This window comes from Podarcis erhardii, assembly GCF_964252035.2.
Source record: "Podarcis erhardii genome assembly, chromosome: 4".
Classification (NCBI taxonomy): Eukaryota; Metazoa; Chordata; class Lepidosauria; order Squamata; family Lacertidae; genus Podarcis; species Podarcis erhardii.
In genome coordinates this window covers 30,097,943-30,121,720 of record NC_138508.1, presented here as the reverse complement: position 1 = coordinate 30,121,720, position 23,778 = coordinate 30,097,943, and the positions used below count along the sequence as shown (strand labels likewise).

The 23,778-nt window shown below is 40.6% G+C and overlaps 1 protein-coding gene and 1 long non-coding RNA gene across 4 annotated transcripts in view; one reads left to right on the top strand and one right to left on the bottom strand.

Moving 5' to 3' along the window:
• Positions 1–4,033: 4,033 nt before the first annotated feature.
• NBEA (neurobeachin) overlaps positions 4,034–23,778 on the bottom strand; it is a 350,651-nt gene continuing 330,906 nt past the window's right edge. For all 3 annotated transcript variants that reach the window (XM_081860054.1, XM_081860055.1, XM_081860053.1), the window contains 7 exons: positions 22,814–22,885; positions 20,447–20,602; positions 20,190–20,360; positions 10,175–10,276; positions 8,391–8,587; positions 7,722–7,873; positions 4,034–5,848 (listed from right to left, as the gene is read on the bottom strand). In XM_081860054.1, coding sequence (XP_081716180.1) covers positions 5,758–5,848; positions 7,722–7,873; positions 8,391–8,587; positions 10,175–10,276; positions 20,190–20,360; positions 20,447–20,602; positions 22,814–22,885 — 941 coding nt within the window. In that variant the 3' untranslated portion in view covers positions 4,034–5,757. The remainder of the gene's footprint in view (positions 5,849–7,721; positions 7,874–8,390; positions 8,588–10,174; positions 10,277–20,189; positions 20,361–20,446; positions 20,603–22,813; positions 22,886–23,778) is intronic.
• LOC309341392 lies at positions 10,198–23,217 on the top strand. The gene is made up of 4 exons (XR_014156294.1): positions 10,198–10,300; positions 11,102–11,131; positions 21,332–21,393; positions 22,999–23,217. It is a non-coding gene; the product is annotated as an uncharacterized lncRNA (long non-coding RNA).

Here is a 23,778-nt window from a genome sequence, read left to right as displayed (position 1 = left end):
GTAGTAGTAGTAGTAGTAGTAGTTTACACTGCCCATCTGACTGGGGTACCCCAGCCACTCTGGGCAACTTCCAACAAAATTCAAAGGGGGGAAAGGCAAAAACAGATATAACATTAAAAGCTTTGTGAAGCAGAACTGCCTTCAGATGGCTACCTATAGATACCCAGGTCAGTTTATATATGGTTACCTTAACAAATCAACTCTCTCTTTGTGACTCTCCCCTTCCTTCCTTCCTTCCTTCCTTCCTTCCTTCCTTCCTTCCTTCCTTCCTTCCTTCCTTCCTTCCTTCCCCCCCATAACACTCTCTCTCTCTCTCTCTCTCTCTCTCTCTCTCTCTCTCTCTCTCTCTCACACACACACACACACACACACACACAGAGAGAGAGAGAGAGAGAGAGAGAGAGAGAGAGAGAGAGAAAGAGAATTATTGAGATTTTTAGGAAGGAGAATGGTGACCTCTGGTATCTACCGCCTCATACATGCTGCATTATGAAAGGAAGAATGTCTCCTAGACTATAGGGAATTTATCATCTAACACTCAGTAGAAAAAGCAACAGCTACAAACTAACTACCTCTGCATTTTGGAAGCATTAAAATAGAAAAATAAGTCATATGGTGGTTGCCCCACGCTAATTATGTTTTTTGGCCGAGAATGGTTTCTTCTATTAAGCTGAAAGTGAGACATACGCAGTGGTCTATCAATCATCCAGATATTTATTATCCACCATCCACAACTGCATGGCTGTTGTGGTCAATATAAAAGAGCATTCCTTTTTGTCTAAACATAATAAATGGTGTATAGCACAGGTTTTTGCATTTCCAGTGTGTATTTTTCCACAGAATGAGAAATTCTATGGGCCCGTTGTTAAGGATTAATGGTCAGATCACTTCATAAATATAATGCACACTCTTCAGGAACACAACAGCTAGCACTGAGACTATGATGAGTGTTGATTAGAAAATTTGTGTAGTTGGTTCATTGCTCCAAGCACTAATTAGGCCCGCGTCACTGAACATTCCTATTCAGTTTCTCTATTTTTATTTATTTATTTTGCACAAAAGCCATGTTTTATTTGCAGTGAGTTCTGACAGCGTAAATTGCTACCATGCTGAATTGGCCTATATGGGATAGAGGAATGATGGTAAATCACATTTTAATTCACTGTTCTTGGGGATATGAAAAAGTAGGAACATAATTTCCTGCTTTTGGGGATATGAGAAAGTAGGAACACAAGAGCTACCTTACTGATTTAGAACAAAGTGCTATCTACTGCTGCATTATTTGGCCAAATGAGGCCAGGCAGTTGCTTCTGGGCAGCTCATGAGAAGGGCATGCCAGCAACAGCCATCTACCCCCACCTCACCCCACTAGCAGTTGATATTCAGAATCATGCACTCTGAATAAGTACTTTTGTCTGTCCCGAATCTATTACAAATCAGCCTCTATCAAGTTCCACCCCCCGTCACCTTTTTTAAAAAAATCAGAAAGGGCTTTCCTTTATATTACAGGCAGCAACCATTTTAGGTGCATCAGATATGTGTGCAACCATATATGCGTGCATTGCGCCAAACCTGGAAGGGACCAGAAAACATCAGAAAAGTGGCACAAAAAGTTCTCAGCTAAAGAAGTCTGTTTTAGTGGTGATTTGTCTTAATTTTGTTTCTAAGATCAACAATTTTACATTTGAATTTTTGCAAGGTCCTGGTCTGAACTTTGTGATTCATTAATTTTGAATTTGTCATTGAACCCACCTCTTAACATTTCTGTGGTTTGGTTGTGTGCTCCTGTGGGGAAGAGACATGCAAAGAATTCATTCAGGGTTTATCTTTAGTTACTTATGTTTCTATGAAAGCCATGGCACCATGCATGTTGCTTCCCAGGAAGTCACGCATCCAGCACTGACCAGAACCAGACATGCTCAGCTTCAGCCAGGTGATGCCCTCAAGTGCCTTCAAAGCACATCTTGCTTCTCTGCGGTCTCCCTGTTCTGCTTCAGTAACTCACCTTTGAACATGTGTATTGTCCAAAGGACCTACCACCTTGTTGTATTGAAAAACATGTTTGTTTTCCATTGCAAACATTGTAGCATTTGCACTCTTGCCTATCTCTTGCCTTATTGCCAGCAATACATGGGTTTTGCTGGACTCTTTGCTCCTATATATTTTTCTCATATTCCAAACATGTCCACTTTTTAAGGGAGAGCATCTCAGTTCCATGCTGGACCTGGACTTTGTATCTTTCTGGTGTTTTCTCTTATGAAATTAAATATTACCATATTGGACTTTCCAGGTAACTTTCCAATTACTTGCAGTTTAAATTGCTTAGATAATTTAAAAGCAGAGATTGCAAAATCAGTTGATAAGAGATGGAAAGACAACTTAAGCTTTCACAAATGAGGGGGGGGGGGAATATCGTATTTGATAGACTGGTAGATGTTGGGAGGAGGGTAAACCAAGCCCTGTGCGAACCACTAATACCCCACCCTGCCAGTTATTTTGCTATTCCTTGCATGACTTTTTGCATCACTCTGTGTCCAATGTTGCAGCTTTGGTATGTGTGGAAGCATAGACACAAGTGGGCCAAAATAAATCACATTTAGTAACTCTCATTTATTGCATTGGAAGAGACTTACACACCTCCTGAAAAACAGGAGTTAAAATACTTGGGCTAAATCACAATTCCAGACACATAAAAGCGGTATGTATCAGCTTCTGCTTCACAACAAAACGCATTGGAAAATGTAGCTATATGCTGCATACCAAGCTCTACATTTAAAAGATGTTCTTTTTTTATATGTAATGGCGGGAGTAAGTTATGTATTTATATGCAACCATAGTGCGTTGGTGGGTTGTTGTTTTTTGTGTGTGTGTTTTTGCAGGGGGAAGAATGTCTCTTGAAGTTATCAAAACTCCCCTTTATCTCAGGAAGTCTGTTACAGATGCTGTTATCCTTGCCGCATAAGGGCTTGCTTCAAACACTCGGCTTCCCTGTCAGCAGGGCTGATACACTGTATTATAACAAGCCTCCTCCATAACAACTGTTCACAGGCAGCGCTTGTAGCTTTACACGTGCAGCCTGCAAGATTCCTTGCCAGCATTAGGATGCTTCCGCTTCTGGGTCTCTAATTAGACCTTCTCCCCTACACTAAGAGTCTCTCTCTCTCTCCCCCTTTTCTTCTGGGTGGAGGGTGCCTTAGGGAGGAAGGAACAGGGGGGGGGGCTGTGCAAAGGGGGTGAACAGTAGAAAGGACTAGGTCACCTGCATTTCAAAATTAGAAATTAGCTATACATAGTTAGATAGATAGATAGATAGAGAATAAGGGTTCATGCATCTTCCCCTTCGTGTTGGTGGAAAAGCAGTGAGTATATTCAGAATATGTTTCATTACTGTTTCAGGCACCTTTTAGTTGCATAATACAAAGTAATATAACGTTCATTGTTATAGCAATGTCTTTCAGGCTAACTTGTCAAAGGGATGAAGTATAGTTTGCTTGTACCCAATGAAACAGAAAGACTTGTGTAGTGTTAATGAGTTTCTATAGGAATCTTAGCAGTGGAAAGACAGGGTTTTCTTTCTTGCTAAATTAGCATTGTGCCTCTGAAGTTAGGAGCACAGCGATTTGCCTTTATCTCGTCTGTTGTTTTCCCCCCAATTTAGTTATAAGGAAATTCAGATTGTTTGCATTGCAGTTTAGTTTGCTTTATAATTAAGAGTTGTTAATCATTTATTGGACTTGCTTTTATGAATTCTGCAATGTTTTACTTACTTTTTTCCTATATATTTTTATTATTTTATTTCATTGTTTCCGCTTGGGGGGTTGAAATGTTCCATGAAAACACTTGTGTAGGGGTGGGGGTCTGGAGTCTGGGAGTTCTTCTCCATGGACCAACCACTCCTGAGCTTATGGATGGATTGCATCTTTCTGATTTAATTTTGCAGGCAATGTATCTGACTAAAAATTAGAATTTCCTTTTCCACCAGCAACATGACATTTGGGTCAAATGTTCAATAAAAAGAGAAGCAATCCATGAATTCTTTGCATATTTTATTTTTCATTTTGATTTCCAACTCACACACATCTGGCATATTTTACATCTTTGCAATAAAACATGGTTACAATAGCTTAAGGAATTTATATATCCAAAATATTTCACCATGATCTTGAGATGAAATGAACTTATCTTCCAGATGTTCAATATTCTCCCAATTCTAAGCTACAAACTCAAGATATTGCTTACAGACCAATGATGAATAACTTAATCATTACATTGATTCCCCATGATTTCAGAATTTTATAAATACAAACAACAATGAAGAAGGTATTTAGTGCTAAAACTTACTAATACAAGGTGGAGAACAAATAAGAATCACATCAATAAATAATGATATGTTTCTGGTGCCAGTACAAAGAATCCGTTACCTTGTTTTTATCTTTTTTAAATAAATGACTGCAAGTGAGTGTAAAGTCTGAGAAAATTACATTCCTGTTACATGCCTCATAGCCCTACCGACACAATATGTACATCTATGACAATACAGTCACCAAATATACAAAGAAGAAACATGAAGTAAAGTGTATATACCCCTGGGTGTGTTACTTGATCCGTAGAATGTGCGGCAAATTATCCTGATAGTCATCGTTACAGTATTGTCAGACATGAAGTGCCGTCAACAGAGAATGTGGCTTAATGCGTGACTTTCAGAAGAATGTAAAAGAACAACCCCAATGAAGCTAAGGTCCTTTTTAACCAAGCTTTATTTCCAAGGAAATGAAGAGAAAATCTTAATTGCTCTCTCCCTGCAATGTACAGTATGCCAAATGTGATGAATCTAGAAGTCTAGCATTCTTGCTTTGGTGGGAGTCATTAAGCACGCGAGCATCCTCTCATCTCTCTTCCGTGCTCCTGCCTTTCTATCGCGGTACTAAATTAATAAAGGAAGGGTTTTCTCTTCCTCTTACAACGCATAAATATGGCAAACAATGGCTTCATATCCAAACGCTTCATGTCATAAGCAAAAACTCCACTTAGAAGGGGGGGGGGTGGCTTGAGATTGAAAAGAGCAAACCATATTTCAGTGGCAATGACAAAACTGCGGCTTGTGCCCCATTTCAACCCTTAAATGCAAGCTGGGCCCTTAGGCAGTTCGCTTCAACCTGTGAATGTCGCCGTTTCATCAAGACATTCAGGTTTAAAGTACATGCAAGTTGTAACTCCACAATAAAGTTAAGAAACATTTTTTTGTTCTTTATACAAGGTTTTACTTTTACAAAAGTATCCCTTTAAAGTTAAGATGTGCATCTGATGTACAAAGTATCAAACGTAGTTTATTTTAATCCTTTTAATTATTATTATTTTCAGCTTGAAAAGGGGCTGGAAATGGGAAATGTATGCTAGGTTCATGGCCCCAAACAATGTAACAACCGGACACAAGTTTCCTCAGAATATTCAAAAGTCTCTTGTGACGTGTTCTCCACTAGCTTTTCTCAGTAAACAAAGGTATATGAAATAATTACCAAAACATCTCCTAAGTCATTATAATTTACATGATACAAGCTCACTTCTGCAGCAGCTGGTGTTCGGTTGTGAAAAAACACACAAAGTAAAATGGTTGCTGACTACAATGGACAGCTATTGCTGGGTGTAATGGAATGTACAACGGAGGTCGATGCAGACTTGTTTTTCCACCAGAGATTATGCCTTTCAGTAGCACTTGTGCTCTCAATTTCGCCTTTGCTTTCAGTTCTTCACTCCGATTCAGTATCTATTCTGATGCTCATAATGCCACCGATTAAAATCTATATTAAAAGCTACAATGCTACCAGAAGCCATGCCAGTAATTAGAGTCCTGAAAGAGAGACAGAGACACAAACTGTACATACTGAGTTATTTCTTTAAAAAATGTTCACAGCAATCAGGTTTTTCCACCCTCAAACTATACTTATGCTGATTCCAAAGATCATAGAATCATATTAGACATACAAGAACAATGATGGAAATGTGATATTCTGCTACTGCATCTAACCTGAAATACAACACAGATATATTTCTGGGTAGGCAAGTGACTGAAATTAGGGATTTTCATTGAGCCATGGCTGCCTCCATCGCCCCTCCGGTGTGCTGCTAATGAGAAACCTGGGTCAATGGAAGCTGAAACCATGCCAACAATGAAACATGGTGAATGCTAGCCAGATTTTCCCCTTTTAAAAATTAAAATTACACATGTATATCCTGCCCTTCTCCAAAGGAAGTATAGTGGGATAGTCCCATGACCATCTTCTCAACAACACTGGGAACAAGGCTGGCTCAAGACATTTAGGCATCTGAGGTGAACCACAAAATCTCCCCCTCCCAGAGAAGAAGGGGTGAGTGAAGATCTACATCAGGAACAAGGGGGCTTGGAATCAAATCAACCTTACTCAGTGGTTGAACTAGGAATAAAAAAGCTGCTGCAGGGGGAAAGGGGCCTACTCAGAATCATGCTGGGCAGGTGCAGAGCTCAGGAGACCCCAGAGTGCAACACTCATCATTTCTCCTCTAGGGTGGGAGGAGACCAGCAGATCCTCTCATTTGCCAAGAGACTGCTATAGAGGCAGCAAATCCGGCCTCCAAGGAGCATGCCGCAGCCATCAGTGCTACCGCAGAAGTGGCAGGCGCTGCATTCCTTGGAGGCCGGATCTGCCCCTGTGGATCCTGCCACCTGAGCTGGTTGCCTCACCTTGCCCAATGGGTGGGCTGGCCCTGCTGGGGAAGGAAGGTAGAAATAACGAGTTGCTGACACACACAAAAACCTGGTACTGCTGCTGCTTATCGAAAAGGTGTGGAGGTGGAGCAGGGCAGATGTGAGGCCAAAGCTGTGCAGGTTCACTAGCAGAAATGCTGGATTGGCTCAGTCAGTGTTTGCCTGCACATCCATGATCTCACCACCATCCTGCTGCCGTGCCATCCAGGTAAGCAGCAGCGATACCGAGTGGCTCCATGGCATCAGTTGCTCATGAAATTAATGCTTGGCTCTTCTAACGTGCATCATAGCTGAGGAGGGGTTTGAACTTGTAACATCCCAAGGGAGTCCAAGCATGAGATTCTATTTGGTACACCACGTTACTATCCACAGTCCTGACCGTGGGGGTCACAGCGTTATAGCATTAAACCGATGTTTCACAAGCGGGTAAGCTGGCTCTTCACACTCCATTTTGTGTTTGGGTGTAGGGAAAGAAACAAATGCATACAGATTCAGTAGTGGAGCGCATGCATATGTAGAACCACCCCAGGGAGGTTCGCCTGGTGCCTTCATTATAGGCAAAAACATCCCTCTTCAACCAGGCCTTTGACTGATTACTATTCTACAGCCTTTTAAATGTGTCTGTGGGAAGGGTGGGGTATTGGTTTTAATTATTTACATGTGTTTTTATCTTCCATTTTATTCTGTGGACCGCCCTGAGATCTTGCGATGAAGGGCAGTATATAAATTTAATAAATAATAACAATAATCTCCGCCTTTAAAATGTAAGGAAGTAGGAGCCCAGTCGAAAATGCAGCATGAGGAGTCTCCCGTAATGCAGCAGAATTAAATAAGAAAATTAGAAGCTGTACTGCTTAATCCAGAAATCATGGAGAGGTGAACTGTATTGTGTGTTTCAAAGAGAGGCTGAATTACTAGGGGGACAAATAACATGTACAAGTTTGAAGAGGCTCACTGCTTCTCTTGGGTTGCAACTTACCTCTGATCATGAGACAGGTCCATTGCCCTAATGCCAGCATCACAGCCAGGGTAAATGTAGAGCTGCTTGAAGTCACAAGCCTGCCATACTTCCACGACTCCATTATCGCCACCCGTAACCAGGTTCTGCCCATCACTGCTCAGGAGGATAGCCTACAGGTGAGCCAAAATGAGTAGTGACATTAAATGCTGTGTAGACTAACACAAACAGCTTCTGTGAGAGGATATTTCCTTGTCCAGCCTAGGACAGGAGCAAATAAGGCTTTGCTGGAAGTCACCATGGATCATTTCTGACTTTGCCTGCAACAAAGGTGCCATCAGTAACACCTCAAGAACTCCCTTTACTCTCTCCGAGGTGTCAGTGATGGATTGGACTCCTCAGGGCCCTGTATTCATGTCTTGGCTCCTAGTCAAGGGAGGACAGATGTCAAGCCATGTAAACTTTTAAAGCACAGACACTTTAAAATCTGTATGTCTAAAACAGATATACAGGAATCATCAAGTGCTCAGTTTTAAAAACAGAGAGTTCACTTCTAGATTGAATTAGAGCCGAGACGTTTTTCCAGTAAATGTGATCCCTGATTTTCCTGTGATCACTAATTTCTCATGAGACTTCTTCAAGCATTACTGTTGTTGTACATCATAATAAGTTCTGAGAGGAAATACTTACCCTGGTTGAGTCGTTGATCTCCATCTGTGCCAAGAGTTTTCCATTAATGCTAAAATTGCTGAACCTGCCTCGTTCATAGTAGATGATACAGTGGCCTTCACTAGATACTGAAATTAAGCGAGGATACAAGCAGTTTTCTGTTCCTTCAAGTGCTCTCAGCAAATCTCCAGTAATTGTGTGCACCAGGCAAGGTCCTTCTGTATATTGACAAATAATACAGTATATATATAACAGAGAGGCACATAATTTAGTTAAATTATGCCAAATGCATACAGAGATGGCACATAGTGGTATATAAACAGTGAAAGAATGTGCAGGGGAAACAATGTCTCTGATCTAAAGTGGTGCTTCAGCAAAGTGAAATATACATTTAAACAGTGAATCGCTTTCAAGTAGTGTGCACATGTGTGCGTGTATTTTCACATTTCCATTGCTGAGCAGAACAATCCCAGCCCATAAATCTGCTGGCTGGAAGAGGTTACATCTAGCACAGAGGCTTCCAATACATCCACAGAAGCATCCACCAGTGGTGTTTCTGCAGGCAATAGATGCTACTATAGCTGCCCCCCAATGCTCTAAGGATGAAGTAGATGTGGTTTGGGATATATTTCATTTCCGCAAGAGGCTCCAGGACTTGGCTCATTAGCCATGCAAGTCTGGAGCTGGTCTAGGCAGTTTTCCCACTGGTTACAAATTAATTGATTAAAAAAAAATGGGGGTGGAGAGACACATTGTTTCCCTTACCCTGGTGCCTAATGCAAGCCAGGAGGTCTTTGAAAGTGGTGGATCACCCACCACTTCATTTTCCTACCTCGCTTACAATTGTGGTATGAATGTTTAAAATATTTTTCTGAAGCAAGTCAGTGGTCTAAGTCATTGCACCCTGTCCATATTTATCAAACATTTCGTATCTGTACAGCAGGGACAATTTTTAGCTGAAGTTTGGTGCTATCTTAAATAGTTGTGTTTGTGACTCTGAATGTAAGAGGATGACATACTCCTTTTCATACCCTACTGTGGCAAGAGATTTGTCATTCTGATACAAAACCCGAGATATTCAAAGAACAATACATCCTTTCAGCCACATCTTGGATATCATTGTGTGAAAATTATCGAGGAAGTAAACTATAACACAGTTTTGTCTTGCTTTTAAGTATACTGTGCAGCAGACTACCTTTTTTGAGACAAGTGGTCATGTGGTGATAAATTAGTTGGATTTTAAGGTGCCACAGGACTTTTTTGTCCCTTTGGCATCAACAGAAAAGCATAGCAGCTCTTCTGGAATCATGCATACAAATTCAATACACAGAATGACTGAGGCATTTTCTTAGATGCATCCAATTTAAATTTGTACACACAGTTTGCAGCACGTGGGCAAACCCATTTACTGCCTTCCTGCCTCTGGTCCTTCCTTCACTCATAAGCATCATTGATACTCAATTTTCCACACCTCAAAAACTATTCCCATCCCTAGGAGTTTTTAAGAATAAAACTTTCACCAGACCAGCTGAAACTATTCACAAACAATTAGTTATTGAATTTTCAATTCAGCAGCTAGGATGCTTGCAAACCTGCATGGGCTCATAGCAGCCCATGGCAGCTGAGGGCAGTGGTGGAAGTTTACAAGCAGGCCGGCTGGTGGCAGATGAAGCTCTGCAGAGGATACAGAAATTAAAATATATAGCATGTAGGATAATGAGCGGAGGATGGATTTATACTTATCCTGAGGCAAATCTTACTGATGAGGAAGTTTCAAATTTGTAAGACTAAAATTGACAACTGACCTTTAGCACCACTTATGACAAGTCCCAGTTCGGCACACACTGATACGCAGACAACTTCGTGGTCGTGACCAGTCAGAACGGCTCTGGGAGCAGGATAATCACCTAAAACAGATGCCACACAAAAAGGTAAGACATCTCACGTAAAATATAATCCATCAGCAACAAATCAGATTCAAACTGGCTTTGTAACTTTTTATCTTTCGTTGAACCCCTGTTTCTCCACCGATTGGCTCACTCTTTGTTGGGCTTGAGCTAAGAATTCATAATGTCCTTTTCTATATTCTCAGAAGCAACATAAAAACAGTAGGCTTTGTAATATCTTCTGGGGGAAGGATCTCTCTGGTATTAACCTTCTGTATAGTCAAGAATAATAAAATCTTTGGGGCAAAACTAGAGATGGCCAGATTTGTCCATTTCAGTTTCTTTTCCCGGTCCTGAGTTCAGTTCCTCACATTTCCACATCAATTTGCAAAACATTTTTTTATAGAATTTCATAGACTCACACAATCATAGAATTGTAGAGTTGGAAGGGACCACAAGGGTTATCTAGTCCAGGAATCTTTTGCCCTGCATGGAGCTAGAACCTATGACCCTGAGATTATGAATCTTGTGTTCGACCAACTGAGCCATTTTATGCATCTTTGCATATAATTTTGCCTAACATACACACTTTTGCAAAGCAATTCCTTCATCTACATCCCCAATCTATGCTTTTTAATGCACACTTTACATGCATTTTCATAGACATTCCTTGGCTGGAGAATTGAATCGCAAAATTCAGAGAAATGTGAAATTTGAAGTATAGCTGTGTTTCAATTTCTGTATTGTTTCAGGAAGTGGTAGATTCACCTTCAAGTGCAAACTGAACTGAATTTCTCCTACATCTCTGGGCAAGACTAACATTTCCTTCTTGTTTTCCTTCCTAAGATTGGATTAGACATTACGATCCCTGCCAAGGTGAGTTGTTATGGTCTTCTCCATGAGAACTCACTTGCAGCGAGGAAACAATGAGAGAGTTCCTTGGGTAATGGCCAGCAGTGGCCAGCTGCTATATTCTTAAAAGCTGGAAGAGAAGTTTTGAATTTTGATACTGGTTAGTAACTATATTTCTTTTGTTCTTATACTATGCTTCTTTATGAAGCACAAAACTAACTAACTAACTAACTAACTTACTATAATCACTTATAAGACATGTGGTGTGTTCTAATATTTTAAAGTCTAGCCATGAGATTTAGAAATGTAAGCATGGTTTGAAAATAAGCTTTTAAAATAAATACTGGATTGCAATGTACATTCATATGACACTAGGACCAGAGGTTTTAGGGAAACACCTTTTTTAAATAACAAAAAAAACAACAACAAAAATCACAATAAAATGCTAGGTACTATAATTTGCACCAAAAAGAAAAAGAATAGATTGAAAAGAATTATTTTAAGTGGCACAGTCAACACACTTATATTTATGATGCAGGCAGGATTAGTCTGCAAGACTTTGCCACTCCAAGCAACTGCAATTTTCCAGAGGATGTGGGTGCAAATCTAAGATCACTTGCAACAGGGCACACCTGTTACTTTGCCCAATATATTGGTGTGACCACTTGTGTCCAATGTGCTGTCTAACCAGGCTGCCTAATTATGGATGGTGCCTACCCTGGTTTCACAGCACCTTGGTTGGTGCTTATTTAGTGCTATTTAGTCACTTATAGACTGCCTTTCAGAGTTCAGTAATGCAACTAGAAAGGAAATTCTGTTCACATTTTTGTGTGTGTCACATTCTTTCTTACTTAAGCTCTACAGGAATATGTTGGCAGTAATATTATGAAGGGTCAAATTACTATGAAAACCATGAAAGTTTTTGGCCAAGATGTGGGTCAGGCTCTGTCAAATGTTCCCAAGCTGGAATAACTGTGTTGGGTTTTCCTGCTTTCTATTAAACTTTGTCATGTGTTGGTTTCTTGGCTCAGTCTAGCCAAGAACATTGGCTGTGGACTGATTTTTCGAGGCTTTGGAATATGGAAGATCTTGCTTCAATGAAGTGAGTTAGAAAAGCCAAAAGGCAGGATCCTTTCAGAATGGGTCAGTTTTGACATTAGGTCAATAGGTGACTTGGGAGGGACTCCTCATGTTAGTACTCCACCTGCATGACCAGTATAACATTAAAGTTATGCACTCAGGTGAAAGGTCAGCTCTTCAGTGAACCCACCACATCCACATGCTACAGTTTGATCAGGTCTCCCACTGTCCTCCCATTTCTCTTGATACCGGAGAACTTCAGCTTTGTACATTTTGAATATGTTATTTGGGTCATGATTGCAATTAGCATGCTCTATTTGGTTATGTAAATAGCAGACTCAAGGAAGCTTGAACAGCCCAGGGCCATGGGGATAGAAGGGAGAAAATACCTCTCTCCCTCCCTCCCTCCCTCCCTCTCTCTCTCTCTCCACCCTTGACAAGTCTCCCATTTTTGAAGCTGCTATTTGCATTTCAGTGGAAGCTTCCACTGAGATCAAAAGAGCCTTCTCTTGAAATGTAAATAGGAACTTCAGAGAAGCCCTTTTTTTGTAAAAACCATGCAGGAGAGAAAGAGTTAAAACTTCTCTGCCCACCTCTTCATAATCCTAAGGTTGTTCAGACATCCCCACAGCTGTTACTTAAACAACAACAACAGCAGCAACAGTTATAGTTACAGGTAGGTAGCCATGTTGGTCTGCCGTAGTCGAAACAAAATAAAAAAATTCCTTCCAGTAGCAGCTTAGCACAAAAAAGCTCATACCAATAACAAACTTAGTTGGTCTGTAAGGTGCTACTGGAAGGAATTTTTTTATTTTGTTTCAACAACAACTGTGCATGTTAATTGCACATGCACAATGTCATGTGGTATCTAGTTTGCTGTTTGATCCATGCTTTAGAGTTGATTTAAATGTACATTAATTGATGTGCAGAAAGAAATTATGATTTTTGAAGTATTGTACACTAAAGACATAGGAGAGAGTATAAAGGAATCATGTCTAAAAACTTGATTACTGATACTATGCCGCTCCCACACTGCCCCCTGACAGCTTTCCAGTCATATATTAATTGTAAGCATAATTCTGAAAATGGCCACTTTCAATGTGTTCCTATGTGCACTTTGGGAAACATTCTGGGTGGTATTCAACTAAGTTTTACGCAGAATAAATCCATTAAAATTAATGAACATGGCTAAGTTACAGCCATTAATAAAAATAGGTCTACTCTGAGTAAAACTTAGTTCAATACCACCCCCCAGGTTGAAAAAAAAACCAAAAACCTAAGATTTCTCCACATGCACCCATAGCTGACATCACTTGCACAACAGGATTAAGTTTGCAAGGGGAAGCATACATTTGGAATTTCTTAAGTCTTAATGTATCACTTTTCAAGCAAAAAAAGAGTTGTTTAGAAACAGGTTTTGTTGTATGTCTCAGATTATCCACCACTTGCAATAAATTAAACTCAGTCCAAACCTCCATTTCAAAATAAACAGATACATGTTTGCCATGGAGAACAAAGACCCATATGCGCTTAGAAAAGAGCCAGAGAAGAACAAGGTTATTACAGAATTTGGGGTGTACAGGGAGACGATAAGGAAAAGTGAGAGTAGTTTCCCTGTTGTGAAATAGTATACAGGACTGGCACCAGCATTGTCTGAAAGGATTGTGTGTGTGCGTGACAGTGAAAACGAGAAGGAAGCTAGGAAAGACTCTGCAATACATCTGTTCTGTGTCTCTGGGCAGGATGTGCAAGGTTTTGATAGGAAGGGGCCGTTTCTGTGGTTTACTGCATGTTTTGTTGACTCTGTATTGCTAGCATAAGGGAGATGGAGGTGAAAAATAGAAATTATGTAAAGGAATGATGCAATCCTCTGAAAGATGTTTGCATCCTTTCACCTTTCCTGACACAACAGCCCGTTACAGGGAACGACTACAATGAATGACTGCAATTTTTAAAAGTCTAGTGGCATTTGTGCATATGCTACGTGAAGCATTTGATTAGAGATGGGCAACTTGTTCAGCACAAAGAGTCATATAGGAAACACATCAGGAGACAAAGAGTCTTGGCTCAATTGCATATTTCAGAAAGATGCTAAACTACAGCTGGCAGAGGGCTTGAACTTATTCTACAATATTCTTATTTTGAAATTGCTATTCTCAAATGTGAATTACTTGAGTTGGCCCTTGAAAAACCTTGAGAGTTTTTTTGACAGTTGAAAGGAAAGCAAAGAAAGGCAAACCAGCCTATTATCTCTATTATGCATGATTCTGGAATACCAAACACACAGTTCTCATTGAAGCTGCAGGTTATCTATAATTAAATTGAATCTGTACTGTGATCCACTTCATTTGCCAAGGCAAGAGCCCACGAGGACCAATATGGTCCTTGAAAACAATTTTTTAAAGAAATCCTAGCTATACTATGCTTTCCAAAGCCTTTAGAATCAATCATAGCTTTGCAATAACAGTGAGTATCATTTCACCCTTTAGGGACAAATGAAAGAAAATACAGTTTTAATCAGAGATATATTCTTCCAACAAAGCCACTGTGTGGGGGAGGAAATCTCACCCCACATTACATTTCACTGCAAAAGGCAGAATGTCATGGACCTTAGCAATCATTCACAATCCAGTAAAATATTCTGTCACCAGCACATCACCACTGATAGATGCAGCGAGAGGTTAAAGGCTGTGGCACCAGGGGAGCTGCAGGTGAAACTTGACCACTGTGAATTGAAACAGCATCACTTTGAACTCACAGTAATTTCCCCAACGTGGCACCTCTGTATCTGCAGTAGAATCACTTCAGGGCAAAATGATAAAATATACGAGACCAAGCTACCAAAACAGTTCCCTCAAAGTAGTTTAAAATAAGATGCTTGCTTTTGTTCTCCGCAATGGACATAACATGTGATTTGATTTCTGTGGAAGACCGAACGTCTTCCAATTCTAAACAGATAAATATTATTAATCTTTTTTTTTATTCTGAGATGTGCTTGTTTCCTTGCAACCTAATATTTCAGGTGCAATGGAAACCTCTCTCTCTCCTGCCGCATCCCAGTTTTAGAAAGCACAGTAGCACACTGCCAAAAGTACTATGGGAACCGTTGTTTTAAAAAGCAGGAGTCATCAAAGCATCTCATCCTTGGCAGAACAGTTTTCTTATCTGAAGGAAACCAAGAGCACTGAAAACTAAGCATTTATACAATCACCTATAGACCAGGTAGAGGCAATAAAAGATCCCGAGGATCAAATCCCAGGGAAGAAGCACTGTTCCTTACTTTTCTCTACAACAACCTACCTGTGGGTAAGCAGCCTAGATAACCAGCAGGCCTGACATTGCTATTCCTATTCTAGTCCAGGAAAGTGAAGGCTCTGACACACGAAAGCACTTTAAAAATGCAGCATATAGCAAACAGGTGTGTGTTCCTGGCTCCCTCCATTCCCCATGTTTCTTCTGCTCCCTTACTTCCCACACCTGCAGAATGGGCAGATACCCATTCCAATTCCCTGTGCTGTTTTTTTGGGAGGAGAGGGAGGTCACAGCAGGATTTGCTGCCGCCGCCACCACCTCTCCTCTAGGAATCTCTTTCCTATTTTCATTGTGAGTGATGGGCTGGAAGAGAAGCTATTCTGACAAGAAATCCAACAATGAACGCTGGGAATGCCATCTTGTGCCTTGTTACAAGCCATGGCCTGAAGTGGGTTCGCACCTGCCCTATGACTATTTCTTGGGCTCTGATAGGAAGCTCCCTTAGGCCATGGGGAGTTAATTTCTGTGTCCCTGCTCTTGATAAGCAGCTGAAAGGTCACACCAAACCTGGGGTTGCATCTGTCCCTCAATGGACAGGAAATAAGGCATACAAAATTCACATGGCTATATTTTTGTGGGAAGAAACAGTGAAATACAAGGGGCATAAGCATGTGTGCAAGTCTGACTGCAAACACAGAGATGTGAGTCTATAACTGTGTGACCCTTTTCATTAAGCAATCAAAAGTTACCCCTGAGTTGGCCTAACACAATTTCAATGTGATTTTGAAGAAACTACACTGCAAACAACAGATCTGAGTGTGCAAACAAAGCCTGCTGTACTAGCCACCTCTCAAATAACATAAAGTCAGAAGAAATAAAATGTACAGATGCAGGGGATGTTTTAAGTCTAATGATCCTCTCCTTCCAATTTATTTAGAGAGTCTTTTAGATTTGAAATATTTACTTACAAGTGACTTAAAATACCTTGAAAAGTGTTATTCAAAAAAATCAATGTTGCTCTCTCCCTGGAATTCTTTATAGACACATTTAGTATTTCCAATGCACGGGGCTGTTTACTACAGTCATTTATTGAAGTACTGAACTTTCCCTTTAAGCATATGTAAAATGTGTCAAGTGATACAAAATGCACTTCAGTGTCTTTAAGGGATATTTCCTATAATTGGTCCACAAACTGAGCTTTGGGCTGGTTGACACAACACGCTCATAGTGCTCAATGCAAACACGGCCAGGGAAAGCAACGTTAACTAACACCTCTGGTGACTATCTGGTATGTAATGAGAAATGTCAAGTCCCAAGATCAATGAAGTTTCAGACTCTGGGGACACAACAGGAATAGCATTGATCCTTTTAAAGAAACCAGTCAAAGGCTGAATGCAATATATTGCACAGATAGGCTCAAGAGGATAAGCGGCCAAGTCCAGCATACCTACATGACAAAAAATTCAATCAGCTCTTAGCACAAGCTGCTGGCTCCATTCTCCTTCTTTTCATGCAAGGAGAAGGTTCCAATTAAAGTGTGCAAATTAATTTTTATCACTTCCAAATTAGTTTCTGATTTTGTGTCGGTTTCAGAAGAAAACATCTGTCCTTCACTTTCGTTGTTGCAATTTCAGCTATTTGGGTATTTGCTCAAAGATTCAGATTTTTTCCTCAACCTTTGTTTTTTGTTTTAAATGTTTGTGTGTGTGTATGATACAGCAAGTCATCTATTTAGTGCAGGCTAAAGAGGCAAATGAAATGATGCACATTCATAGTCAGAATTAGATTCACCAAGTTATGGAAATGGTTTAGGTGGAACAGTTTAGTAAATGGTATAATAAACACCTGTTTTCTCTAACTATTACTTTGCATAGTCTGATCCAAAACAGTATTTGGCACAGTGATCCAGAATATCAGCACTTCACATGCCCCAACTTTTACAGACAGTGGTAAAGGTAAAGGGACCCCTGACTATTAGGTCCAGTCGTGACCGACTCTGGGGTTGCGGCGCTCATCTCGCTTTATTGGGTGAGGGAGCAGACATACAGCTTCCAGGTCATTCTGGCGAACCAGAGCAGCACACGGAAACGCCGTTTACGTTCCTTCCGGAGCGGTACCTATTTCTCTACTTCCACTTGACGTGCTTTCAAACTGCTAGGTTGGCAGGAGCTGGGACTGAGCAACTGGAGGTCACCCCGTTGCGGAGATTCGAACCGCCAACCTTCTGATTGGCAAGTCCTAGGCTCTGTGGTTTAACCCACAGCGCCACCCAAGTCCCTTACAGGCAGTGGACCCTACTCCAAATACTGTACCCTCCTATCATGAAACCTCAAACTGCAATCTGCACACAAGGGCAAAAATGAATGGGGCTGGGGCATGGAAGATGCTGATAATCTATACAGAGCAGCATATTACAATTGTTCAGTGCTGTAACAGATTTGCCCGTCCTGTTGTGGCAAAAGCCAATACAGATTGCTAGTCCTAAATAGCTTGCAGCCCAACTCCCTCCATGTGCTACACAGTCCAGAGCATCAAATTTGTTACTTTAAAAAATGTGAACTCTTTTCTGCTGGAAATTTTCAAATGTAAGAAGCTTTCAGGGGTTCCAGCTCCAGGAAGCCAAGCCCTCCCCCCCCCCATATTTTTGGGTAGGAGCCAGCCCCACAATGTCCACAAACTGTGGAGGTGAAGCATGGAGCTGATCGCAACACAACTCCAGTGGGCTGCTCCTTCCCCTCCTCCTTCTGCTGTGGCCCACCACAGGTTTGAAACAGCCTTCTGCTGGTGGTGGTGCCAAGAGGAGGAGGAGGAGAAGCTGCCAGCCATGAAGCCGCTGGCTTGTTGTTGTTGCTGGTTGTTGTGCACATTAACTGGCACGTGCTAATACCCCTCACGGTGCAATTCCATATATGTCTCTTCAGAAGGGTTCAGTGGGACTTGTTCCCAGTCCCAGGTAAGTATTGTGCATAGGATTGCATCCACAGTCTCATGAATAGCAGAAGAACTAGCAATGGGGCATCTTAACAATGTATATGCAACTAATTTAGTTTCTCTTTTAGAAATGATCATAACCAAAAATGTGGAGGTGAAGCATGTGTCATGTGTACATGCACATGTATGTGAAATTTCAAAATACAGGTTTACAAGTGCTGATTTACCAAAATAAGGAAAGGAGAGACCCTCCTTTATATGATTTTCTGAAACAACTGAAGTTCCTTTTAGTAATTGGATGCACTGAAGCTGAAATTGATAATTAACTGTCTTTCAGCTTAAAGGATCATTAAAAAGTCAAGCACCTAGCCCACATAATTACTGTAACCTGACATTTTTCTTTTGAATTCCTTACCTCCTTATGCTCTGTGATATAAAATATCTTATCTGTGTCTCCAGATGACAGCTTTTGAGAAACTAATCCTTTTCTGAAAATATCATCTGCATCTTCCTAGAGATTCATTTTAAAGATGTTAACTAATTGGATTTAACCTACACTGTACATCTCACTTTCATTTTTCTTACAAGATAAGCCCTAATCTCCTGGCAGTAAATGTACAGGAACTGTAAATGTTACAAAGAAATATTTCTTAATATAACTGCTCTGTTGACTTAACACTGTGTAGCCCAGTTTAAATATAAGATCTGGGGCTGACCATACTGCCATCACAAGTGGTGGATACAGCCACTAGTAAAATAAGTGGGGAAACCCAGTGAATTTACAGTCATACGTCAACAATGACAGTATCAAGGAAGTATGATGGAATTAGTTGGGTAGCACTACAACCTTCATGAAATATCAACAGATCACCTTGCTGGTTCTGTGGCATGGCAAATGAAGAGGGCCATATATATTGTTCCTGCACTTGTGGCCAGATGTTTTGGACTACAACTCCCATCCACTACAGCCAGCATGGCCACTGATCAGGGATCATGGGAGGTGTAGTCCAACAATATCTGGAGAGCACCAGTTGGCTATGCCAGCTCTAGAGAAAAGTGCTGGGTTACCAAATACGCAGAGTAGCACCGGACTATGGGCTGCACACCTTTTAGGGGCCCTGCGACGAAGGTTAAAATATATTGATTTGATCTTGAAAGAAAATTACAATCAATGTGATCCCACTAGAGTGCGTGCATGAGGGGGACCGACCCCAAGATTTTGACTGCCTAGGGGCCTCCACAGGGTTTAATTTGGCACTGCTGGAGAGATCATGATGGCTGAGGTAGTAAACACTGAGGGGGTGGGGGTGGGAATAGAACAAAGCCACAACAGGAAGAAGATGAACAGTCCATGTATTTTCAACAAACCTCTGCAAATAAGTAACATTCATTGTTGGATTTCGCCTGTAAAGTCAATTGGATGACTCAAATATTTAATTTTACATATATGTGTGTGAATTATATATATATATATATATATTTTAAAAGGTTACCGGTATAAGAAATTCTGCAAAATACAAAGCTATACGACTTATACTTGGGGACAATTTGAAAAAGCTACTTAAAATGTTATTTAGGCTCTATAACTGCTTGCTCTGTTCTTCCCAAAGTGGCAAGCTATCTGGTATTATGCATATTCTTTTTCCTATTTGATTTTTAACTTTTTAACAAACATGTAGCCCACAATTTATGATTACTATAAAACAGTGTTTACAGAATGCGTACAAAGTTTTACTGTCATTCTAAATGTAAAAAATGATGATTAAAGGCAAACACTACATACATGCACACATAAACTACAGGAAATTTATGAACTTACTGCTATTTGGATTGTCACCAATGATATGATGTCGGCCACTCCAGTACCACAGCAGTAATGTAGCATCACGAGAGCCAGAGACTATGTAGCAGTCTCCACCGATATAAGATTCTGATCTTGCAAGGCAAGTGACTACATCCCAGTGGCCAAACACAATCTGAGTTAGCTTGCCTACAAGAAAGAAATGCTGTGTTACTGATGTTTTTGTTTTAGAGCATTACAAATAGAAATGCAAATAGCTGTAATGAAAGGCCTACCTGTTTCTGTGGAATAAACTCGAAAGCTCTTGTCCCAGAAACCACAGATAAGAATGTAGCGATTATCGGCTGTGACCACAAAACAATGAGCATTGATCTGAATGCTTTGATCCACAAGATCTGTGATTTGCCGTTTGTTCACACCAGAATTATTAGCTGCCGAAAAAGAAAAAAAAGCATTTTCACCATTTTATTTTGGGAAGATGGACTTAATGGTAACATGGTTGTCCCAAGGTTTTAGATATCTGAAACTAATAGAAGTAGAAAGAAACACCATAAAACTGGGAAGACAAAATGGCCATAGACTCACAACCAACCTCACAACCCAGAAAAGATTAACATGCCTTCAGATAGTTCCTGATGATGCATGTCTCAGGCTCCAATGAAGGCAAAAAGACTTCTAGGGCTACTGATCAATCTGTCTCAGAGGAAATTGCTTCCTTATCTCAAAACCCACCCTTAGTTTATTTCGAAAATTCCCCTCTGAGCTACCCGAACCTCTTGTCTCCAGGGCTGGAATCATATGACAGCTAAGTTTATAGTGGCTAATTTAAAGCATTCTGCAGGCAATTCTAACCATATGAAGGTTTGTCCATTTGTAGTCCTTGGCCAAGTGATAAACATGGAAGCTAAGGGCATCATAATGACTGGCTCACTGCATGGCCATAGGGGAGAAAAAAATATTGTCTTTCCTTCAGGTTAGAACCAGAACATGAGCACTTTTTATGTATCCACTATGGGGTAAACAGTTGTGTGATTCCACCCCAAATGTGGTAGGTTTTGATTTCCAGATGAAGTGGGATGTGGAGAAGAAGCCTCAATTTGTCCCATGTAGAAGGCATCCAACAGGCTTTATAGAATGCAAACTTTCCCCCCCATTTCCAGCTCATACTGCAATACAGTTTCCCCACCCCACCCCATCAACCCCTCTAGTGAATTATCCTAAAGTAAAAGAAAATACACCAAGGAAACATGTAAGTCTTTATTGTTGGGTCAGATCTGTGCAACTTGGTTCATAAGCTGAGGGAGCAGGCTGATGATTGAGAAAGATTGCTTCATTGATCTGTTGCACATTGTATCTTGCTGACTGGAGAGGTTTCTTCACTGACACCTGCCTTTGTTTTCTTACACCTACATACCTATACGATGGGGAACCAACTCAAGCAGTTTACATTTTAGATTTGGTTTGTTTATATGGTCCATTGCCCCTCCCCCCTCGTATTAGTTGCATATCTTGCCTTAGCTTTAATAAGATTAAATACTAGCAATCAGAATGTGGCATGAAAAGTTGCTTCTTGCCTCACTGCTATTATGCATACTTCAATTCAAATAAAAAGTAGTTTGATTGTCACTACCTATGGCCAGAGTGACTTTCATCTGCATAACAATTAACACCCGCTGCTGTGCCAATCTAAAACCACCATCAATTCACTAGGCTAGTGTAACACCTTTAACATAAATTGATGCAATTATTAATTTCAATAATCAATTATTATGCCCCATCCTATAAATATTTTGCCAATTTCAGAAATGTGAAATTGTTCATCTTCTAACAAAATTAGGCAGCTTTGTGGATTACACCAAATTATTCAGGATGATAAAATCCCAGCAAACTGTACTGTTTTCTCAAACAGGGTGCATAACCAACAAATGAGATTTGATGCATACCAGAACAAACAAACAAGAAATAAATTCTAACTTCAAGCACACATAGTTGAGATCTAAAATGGCTTTGCCAACCAGAAAAGAGTTATTGGGCTTATGGCAGCTCAATGAAAATGTCATTTCAGTATGCAGCAAAATAGATGGGCCGCAGATTTAGGGCAGACTTCTTCACACAATGCATAATTAATTTGCAGAGCACATAATGCAGTGATGGCTACTACATTTGATATATTTAAACAGGGAATTTAACAGATTCATGTATGATAGGACTATCACTGACCACTAAAGGGACAGGTATATGGAACTTGAATATACACTTCTGACACCAGTTGCTAGAGGCAAAGAAGCAGGGATAGCTGTTATTTCTTTGATATTAAAAACGGGAGTGTTTTTCATTCTTTAAAGCCAGGGGTGGACAGTAATTGCTGTCAGAAACAAAGGACGCTTCCTTATACTGAGGCAAACCACTGGTCCATCTAGCATAGAATTGCCTGCTCTGACTGGCAGCAGATCTCCAGGGTTTCAAGCAGTAGCTTTTCCTAGAGAAAGGAAGAATTGAACTAGGGACCTTCTGCATGCAAGGCAGATGCTATATGGTCCTTCCCTCCTCCCTGAAGTCTTCTAATTCATTATGAAGCACATTCAATATGTTTTGAACACATCACGTTCTAATAAACAGATACTTTATATTCCCTGGCATACCAATCAATGGGTCCATTTCAATGGGAAGATGATGAGCTTGATCCAAAGAGTATCCTGGGGCTCCCCTGAGGCCTACATAGTAAAGGAGAGAAAAAAGCCAGTGAGGACTGTACAAGTATTATTTCACTTCGCTTTAATGGGTCTGCACTGCAGGCTGATCATGTTCCTATTTTTTACCTCTTCAGGTTAAAAAGATGTCGTCCTACTTTGAACAACAAGAAATCAAGGGAAGATGCACAAATATTTCAAAGTAGAAAAATGGACACCATTTTGCATTTCCCCACTGGCCCTGAGCCCACTATGGCCTCCTGGTTTCTTACTTGTTCCTGGAATGTTCCACTTTTCCTTAGGACATCCCTATTTTCATTGGAGAAATGTTGGAAGGTATGGATATATCCGACCCTCAAGCCTGTACAAGTCTAAAGGCAATCCTACATAGGGAAGGTTTTTTTAATGTTTAATGCTTTAATATTATTATTTTATATATATTGGAAGCTGCCCACAGTGTCTGGGGTAACCCAGTAAGAAGTGTGGGGTATAAATATTAAAATTATCATTATGAAATGGGATGTCCCCATTTTCATCGGAAAAATGCTGGAGGGTATGGGAATGCTGATCTAAACTGAAGTTGAGACAGCAGACTATTATAGCAAATTGGTAGGATGCCACTCTGTAAACATTACCCCCTAGGCTTTGAGAGAAGAGGGAGGCCATATGCCACCAGGCCACTGAAAAACAGTGTTCTGGGCTCCCTTTCCCAGGGAAGTGCTGCTTAAAGCAGAGGCAGGAAATCCTTTTCAGCCTAAGGGCCACATTCCCCAGTGGACAATCCCCCAGAGACAAAAGTGACTCCTAGTAGACTACATTGCAGCTGGGCAAAAATCAGAGGTTGCCTCACTCCCATACCACGGATCTCTCCATCCTCGTTCTAGGTAGGTAAGAAGGACCATCATTGTTTGAAGAGA